The 8,774-nt window shown below is 34.3% G+C and overlaps 1 protein-coding gene across 1 annotated transcript; it reads left to right on the top strand.

Moving 5' to 3' along the window:
- Nucleotides 309-3,799, top strand: LOC107642977 (homeobox protein HD1; the record flags this gene model as incomplete). Its single annotated transcript, XM_016346504.2, is given in 5 exon segments — nt 309-792; nt 872-992; nt 2,873-3,198; nt 3,278-3,414; nt 3,512-3,799. Coding segments are annotated over 5 exon segments (894 nt in total). The 3' UTR covers nt 3,519-3,799.

Genomic DNA, 8,774 nt, shown 5'->3' with positions numbered 1-8,774 from the left:
CTAACACGCAAATAAGAATGGAGGGGTTTTGAGTCTTAAATGCTTATGCTTGGTTCCTCTTTCTATGTGTATGTAAGATCTTTGTTCCCATCAGAAGTGGTGCAGAAAGTTGTGTGTCTCAGATCCCTATATTATACTAACACACACACCTCACCGAAAAACGATACCACCAACTCTCTCTCTTTCTCTTTCTCTCTGAGACACAGACACACACAGACACAGACTAAGACTACTTTCCTATATATCCATCCAGCCATCTCTGCCAAACTTCTCTCTCTTTCTCTTTCTCTTTCTCTTTCTCTCTCTCTCTCTCTCTCTTTCTCTTTCATACATATGATGATACGATACACATAGATATATAGCAGCAGCATATACATAGAGTGGTCCTCAACCTCAGAACACAATTACACAGCTTTTTTCCTTTCATATTTCTGAATCTCTTTTTCTTTCTCTTCAAACACCTTTTGCCTTTATTATCTTCAAAGAGTAATGATGCAAGAACCAAGCTTGGGTATGATGGGTGGAGGAGGAGGGTTGGGAGGAGAGATGTCTTCAGCAACAGGGTCCGGCGAGCAGCAACAGCGGCAGCTGAAGGCGGAGATAGCAACACACCCGCTGTACGAGCAGGTTCTGGCAGCACACGTGGCGTGCCTGAGAGTTGCAACGCCAATAGACCAGCTTCCACTTATAGACGCACAGCTATCACAATCACACCATGTTCTTCGCTCATATGTCTCTCAACACTCTCTCTCTCTCTCTCCTCACGACCGTCAAGACCTTGATAATTTCCTCGTAATTAATTAATATTCCCTTCTACTTCTTCTGCCTAATTAATTCTTCTTCTTGTTTAGTAATAATATTAACATCGCAGGCTCAGTACTTGATAGTGTTGTGTACTTTCAAAGAGCAGCTTCAGCAACATGTCAGAGTCCATGCCGTCGAGGCTGTCATGGCCTGCCGTGATATTGAAAATACCTTGCAAGCTCTCACCGGTACGCTCCCTCTATTCTTTCTAATTCACCCCATTTTTATAGGACAAGAGAAGCGGGTTTTAGTAACATAAAAAAACATATATTTATCAAATTTCTTACATAAGGACTACCTTGCTTTAATTAAGTTGGTTATTTAATTTATAAAATATATATATACATACGCACGCAAGTGATGAAGCACACACATAGATATAGCTAGTAATGAGACAAAGAAGAAGATAGAAGATGACAATCAATGATTAAAGGCTGATAGAAAACAGTAACGACTTAGAGTGGAACAGTGTGGGATGGGAATGGAACTACAACTACTGTTGATGAAGAGATAATCCCAAAAATGTAAAGGTATCATGTCAATAACAAATCATCAGCCTTTCTTTCTGATTTTTGTGTATGCATGTACCATGAATAGAATATTCCTATCTATCTTTCTATCTATCCACTGCAACCCTTTCCCATCCATATTCGGATTAAATCATATTAGTGCTACTTATTATCCAAATAATCCCATTTCCAAGTTTACAAAGGTAAGTAACCAGCGGGCTCTATAATGTACCTCCAAAGCAAAGCAGTCAAAGGCTTTTCAATCAAGAAAACTGCTATATATATAAAACTTTTGAAGAGCTTTCATGCTGTTAGGATCAATCTATCAGTTAGTTTCTTAGTTGGCTCTTTTAGTTAGCAATAGTTATAAGTTGTTTAAGTGGTTAGTTATTGTTGAGAAATGACAGCACCTAAACAAGTCTGTTACTTAACACATACAGTTGGAGCTATCACACATGCACATTGAACCATGTATATATAATCAACAAGGATGTTGTTTTACTCATTTTTTTTTTTTAATTTTAATAGCATTAGCTGTTAATTATATCTTAGTCATAAACGGGTATGTACTCGAAACTCACAAAAATCAGAAGGGTAAACCAAGGGGGGAAAGTTTTTACTCTTGACTTCCCGTGACTTGTCAGCAATACTTTATTATGTGGCCTTCTGGTTCCTTTTTATCCCCTTCATTCCCACTAGAAGAGCCTCTTCAAATTGATAAAACTTTACTTATCCACTAAAACGTGCATGTTAAATAGTATTAGTACCTTTAGTTCTAATGAATTTGTGATAGGGCCTGTATGTCTAGCTGAAAATGTCTATCTATAATGTCATTTATACCTAACGCCCATATCAACTTTTAGATTCTACACGTCTCAATTATCTTTTTAAATAAATCACATATTTTGCTTCAAATAATTTCTTAATTATTTTACTAGCCACATTATTAGGTATTGAGAAATATTTAGGATTATTGTTGTGTATTAGGTATCAGAGAATACATTTTAAATAATGCTTGGTTGTTTGATTGATTGAGCTAATAATTGTTTCTAAATTAGTTGGTATGTATTAAATTTGACATATTTAAGGATGTGTTTTGCTTGTGTTTTTCTTTTTATTTTTTATTTTTATAATTTTGTGAAAAAATAAAAAACAAAATTTATTTTTTTATAAATTTTTTAGAATAAAAAATACTAAAAATAAAAAACTAAATGTAACTAAAAAAAAAGAAATAGAAGCTATGAAACTATATATGCAGCTCATAATTATGGATGCAATATAATTACTATCTAATTAGCTAGGCATGAAGATGACGTTCAACTGTACTTTTAGGCGTGCAACCCACTTTAGGTGAAAATAAATGTTGTAGTTGGCTTAGTCAATGCCTAATGTGACCTAGAGTATGCTATTTATTATATGTAATTATGTATGATTGAGATGTGCAGACAAAAATTGTAAGGATGATAAAGTGCTTCAAAATATACTTTTATAAGCAGAAATTAGAGCAAAGTAATAAAGTGTATAAATAAAATTGATTTGGTGGAGCAATGATTTATCAGGAGTGAGCCTGGGAGAAGGAAGTGGGGCAACAATGTCAGATGATGAAGATGAATTTCAGATGGATTTCTGTTTGGATCAGTCGAGTGGTGGTGGTGGTGATGACATGATGGGATTTGGTCCCTTACTCCCTACGGAATCAGAAAGGTCACTGATGGAAAGAGTCCGTCAAGAACTCAAGATTGAGCTGAAGCAAGGATTCAAGTCAAGGATTGAAGATGTTAGGGAAGAAATCCTGAGGAAACGTAGAGCTGGCAAATTACCCGGTGACACCACTTCTGTCTTGAAGAACTGGTGGCAGCAGCATGCTAAGTGGCCTTATCCAACTGTATGTATATATGCATGCATCCATGCATCTCATTACATATCTTCATTGTTAATTACTCATTCATTCATTGTGCATGCAGGAAGATGACAAGGCAAAACTCGTGGAGGAGACAGGGTTGCAGCTGAAGCAAATCAACAACTGGTTCATCAACCAAAGGAAACGCAATTGGCACAGCAACTCTCAATCAGTTACCTCCCTCAAGTCCAAGCGCAAAAGGTAGATTTTATAATTAATAACTATATGTATGTGCAATGCATAATTAATAAGTATATGGATTTAACTATGTACTTATTGCTGATTGTTGGTGATATAGAATGTAAGGGATTGAAGACAGATTCAGGAGATGTACGTTTAATCTAAGAGATGCTCGCTCGCTAGCTATTTCTGGACTTTGAAGGATGCCATGCATCAAACCCTTAGCTTTTTGTTGTCTCCATTTCTTTCTTGTTAATTAATTAACTTGCCATTGTAAATTGTTTGCTAAGTTTCTGATGGATGATGAGATTGACCTGCTGATCAACAATTTTATTACTATTATTATGATAATTATACAGACTATCTATGCTTGATATAATCAAAGATAAAAGTGGCCTTTAAGACTTCAATTGGCGAATATTATATTAACAAGTAAATTAAAGCTTGTCATTTCAAGCTGATGAACTGATGAGTGTATGATCAATACCACTGACTTGAACAAATTCACTTATTTAGATTTTACAATTCCAGTTGAGGCTCATGGCCGAAGTAGCTAACATGCATATACATCAAGCGACTCCCACCAGCAATTTTTTTTTTCTTTGTTTCAAGATAGTGGACGGTTGAATCAAATAGTTTTGCTATTGTAATATAATACATTATTAGACATCTGAATTTTGACACGATTAATTTAATTATAAAGATCAATTATATCTATAATTAATCGTTAAAATGTTTATACATCAGAGAGTTAATTTAAATAATGCATCAACCTTACATACATAAGTCTTCTTAAATGAAAATCTTGCCGGAAAAAAAAAATCAACTATTCTCTCAAAACACCAACTATGCAAAAGATGGAGTTTGGGGTAGATGGAAGACATGGGTTATGGAGTGTGTGACCACAACATTTATGTCAATCTTACATTGGTAAATGGTTTGTCATCTAAGTCGTTCAAGGTAGAAAGGAGTTTGAGATAAGGTGACCCGCTTTCTCCTTTTTTGTTTATCCTAGTTGTGGATGTTCTGCATAGAATGGTTGGTGAAGACAGTCACAAACGGACGTATTTCACCGTTGGTAGTTGGGAGAGATAGTATAGAGTTGTCACATCTTCAATTTACGGATGACACTATCCTATTTTGCCCACCAGAAGAGGAGACTATTAAGAGCTTGTTTTGGTGAACTTTTAAAAAAAGATCTTTTTTCGAGTTATCTTTTTTTAAAAGATCTTATGGAAAAGTAAAAGTAATTTGATGTTTGGGTATCTCATGCAAAAAATATTTTTTTTATCTATTAATTATATTTGGGTATAACGATATAAAAGTACTTTTTTGTTTATTTATTACATAAAAAATATCTTTTTTTAAGGAAAAAAGATCTTTTAAAAAAAGATGTAAATTACAGCTTTTCAAAAAAAATATATTTTTATTTTTCTAGTGCTTTTACTTTTACTACTAGAAATTTGCCTTTGGGCTTGTTTGGGTGAGCTTCTAAGAAAAGATCTTTTTTGAGTTATCTTTTTTTAAAAGATCTTATGAAAAAGTAAAAGTAATTTTATATTTGGGTATCTCATGCAAAAAGATCTTTTTATCTATCAATTATGTTTGGATATAACAATATAAAAGTACTTTTTTGTTTATTTATTATATGAAAAACATCTTTTTTTAAGGAAAAAAGATCTTTTAAAAAAATATGTAAATTACAGCTTCTAAAAAAAAGATGTTTTTCTGATTTTTCTAGTGCTTTTACTTTTACTACTCGAAATTTGTCAAACACACTGAAAAATAAAAAAGATCTTTTTTAATTGAAAAAAGATCTTTTTTAATTGAAAAAAGATCTTTTTTTTATCAAAATAATGGCGCCCAAACAAGCACAAACACGTTAAAAAAAATGGCGCCCAAACAAGCACTAAGAACTACAAGCGGCTTCCGCGATGCTTTGAGTTAATGTCAGGGCTAAGTATTAATTTTGATAAGTCGAGTTTGATTCTAATCAATTGTGACGAGCAGTGGGTACATCGTATATGTAGCTTGTTGGGTTGTAAGGAAGATACCCTTCCAGTCAAATACCTTGAAATCCCCTTAGGAGCAAATTCGAGGTTGGTGAAGACTTAAAAGCCTATTATAGACAAAGTGGAGGAGAAACTGAGTCTTTGAAAAGCTAAGGTGCTAAACAAAGTTGAAAAGTTGGTGCTGATCAAATCAGTTTTAAATAGTTTACCTGTGTATTATTTGAACTTATATAAGATATCGAAGGCTGGTGCTGAGAAGTTGATTTCCTTGTAGAGAAGATTCATGTAGAGCAAGAAGGATGGTAGGAATGGTATGGCACTAGTGAAGTGGAAAGTGGTGCAGGTTCCGAAGAAGCTAGGTGGGTTGAGAGTTGGAGATGCTATGGTTCATAATATAGCACTATTGTTTAAGTGGTGGTGGCTGTTTGCAAAGGAAGAGTGCCCATTATGGAAGAAGGTGGTGTGCTCCTGTAATAATTTGAATCCGAATGAGCTACTGTCCACTCAAATACTACCTACAAGAGGAGGATCATGGAAGGATATATGCCAAATACAATTCAAAGAGCAACATATAAGGGATAAGATGGTTACTAGCTTGTCTATGGAGGTTGGAGATGGGCGAAGGATCCAGTTTTGGGAGGATGTATGGTTACTTTGTGGCTCTTTAAAAGATTGATTCCCCATGCTCTTCTCTGTTTCAAACCAATGTGGATTAATAATAGGGGATTGTGGGTTTTGGGATGAGTTAGAGTGGATTTGGAACTTCCATTGGAGGCGAGAGATGTTCCAATGGGAGTTAGATCTCCTGAGTCAATTACACGAGGTTTTGAGACCTGTGAGGCTAGTGAATAATAGAGAGGATAGAGTTGTGTGGAAATATGACAGACAGGGTATTTTTTCGACTAACTCATTTGAGCAGGTATTGTAGGAAGAAATGCTTCCAGAGGATATTATCAGTTACAGCTTCACCAAGACTGTCTAAAAAGGTTTAGTACCACCAAGAGTGGAGCTGTTTACTTGGTTTGTATTGATAGGCAAGGTGAATACGAAGGAAAGACTAAGTCGATTTAGGATTATTTGTCAGGAAGATAATTCATGTGTTTTATGTAACAAGGATGTTGAACAGGTCCACCACTTGTTTCTTGGCTGTGAATTTGCTTGGCAGGTGTGGAATACTTGGATGTCTGTGTTCGGCCGTCAGTGGTCTTTTCTAGGTTTAATGAAGGAACATTTCTTGAGCTGGACAGAAGAGTCGAGGAGAAAAGAGGTTCGAAAGCAGTGGTTGTTATGCTTTTGTGCAATCATTTAAAACATTTAGCTAGAAAGGAATCAAAAGATTTTTCAGAATAACAGCAATTGTGTAGAAGAAATTATCAACATGACCTTCCTTATCTACAACGAGTGAAGAGGTATGGATCCCCTTTGTTGTTGATAGATTGACCGGAGATGACATGGAGATATTTTCTTGTGTTGTTGTGTTTGTGCTTCATTATCTGTTTGCCGTGTTTGACTGATTCTGTATGCTCCACTCTAGTGTGTTGAGCTCTTTGTTTAAAAAAAAAACACCAAATACACATCCAAGTATTTTTGTGTCTAAGTCCAATCAAGAAGGCTCAATACTAAAAATATCCACTCTCATTAATGAGAGCGTGTTACACGCACCGGAAACTCCAAACGTTACCCGTTCAATTCGCGCTAAAATATGAAAAAACGTTCGTTCTTCAACTCAAAACTGCAACAAAAGAATTTCAAATCTCTCTCAAAATCTCTAAAAAATTGTTCAAATTCGATGCGGAAACTACTGCAAAATCTGATGGAGCATTTGAATTCATCAACAAAAAAATACACAAAAACAAGAACAAAGATTCCGCAAGGTAATGAGAAAACTATTGTTATTATGTTCAGTTAATTTCTCGCAAATCTCGCATTTCTTATAGTGAATCAAGTTCGTTCATTAAGTAGATCGAGTTTCTCTGATTCTATTTTTTCTTATTTTTCTCTGTAACTAGAGCATCGAATAAAACTGTGTTGTTAGTTTATTGGTTCTAATAAATAATATGGTTCATCTCTTAGTTTAATTGAGTTCATTTGCATACAAAAATGAACTAAAATGTACTTTCCTTACTGATTGAATGTTTATGATGTTTTGTTCAAAAATAAAACTATGCTATTTCAATGGATAAATACAAGAAAAGTCAATAAAATCCACCCAATTAGAGCAAATAAATACCATAAAATGTGGATTTATAATCATTTCTTAGTTTAATTGAGGTTCATTTGAATCCAAAAATGAATTTGATGTATTTTTGTTGATGATTAAGTCTTTATGACTGCTTGTTCAAATCTGAACTAATTTCGGTTTATTTTTTAGATTAATTGAGGTTCATTGAATTCAAAAATGAATTTGATGTGTTTTTATTGATGATTAAGTCTTCATGACTGCTTGTTCATGTGTGAACTAGTTTCAGTTTATTTCTTAGATTAATTGAGGTTCATTTGAGTCCAATTTACTATCCTATTCTAATCAATGTGCATCTTTCACTTAGTGCAAATTTTTAATTTACTTTCCTATTCTAATCATTCAACATTAACTCCTTTTTTGTTTACCTTCATCAGAGTTCCTATTGCAATTGCTCTTCCAAGTTCCCTTATGGAAGAGGTAAAATAACAAAAAATCTTTACTTCTGTCCCTTCAGAAACTCAAACAGAAGAAGATTCTTTTAATAAGTAAGTTCTACTTAAAATCTTTTTTATTAGTTTTGATGTTATATAATAATAATTTTGGTTCATTATTGAACACTTTTCTATTTAATCCAACTGCCCTCCGAAACCCCAACAGCAAACCTGTGAAGAAACTTCGGCAAGGCAATCGGAGCAAGAAGCTCCTCTTAATGTGTAAGTTTTACTTAAAAATCTTTTCATTAGTTTTGATAGTATATAATAATAATAATTTTGATTCATTATTGAACACTTTTCTGTTTAATTCAGCTGCCCTCCGGAACCCGAACACCAAACCTGCGAAGAAACTTTGGCAAGGCAATCTGAGCAAGAAACTCCATTGAATGTGTAAGTTTTATTTAAAATTCTTTTTATTAATTTTGATGTTATATCATAATGCTTTTGATTATTACTTAAAACTTTCCTCTGTCATCTTGCAGTTCTCTCCGTTCTCAGCATTGGAAAGATGTTGCACCTTCGTTTAGCCTTGGCATAAGTCCCGACCTCTCAACCAACAGTAATACAACTTGAAATATTGGTAGAGGCGGTAATGGATGCTGGGTGACATCAGCATTGCAATATACTGAGGAAACCAGTGCAATGTCGAATTTGAGCACCCCTGAATGGTACAAGACTCCAGTGAAAGAAAAA

Source organism: Arachis ipaensis, chromosome B05, assembly GCF_000816755.2.
Source record: "Arachis ipaensis cultivar K30076 chromosome B05, Araip1.1, whole genome shotgun sequence".
NCBI classification, from domain to species: Eukaryota; Viridiplantae; Streptophyta; class Magnoliopsida; order Fabales; family Fabaceae; genus Arachis; species Arachis ipaensis.
The sequence above is the reverse complement of the archived record's forward strand: the minus strand, read 5'-3'. Positions and strand labels throughout refer to the sequence as shown.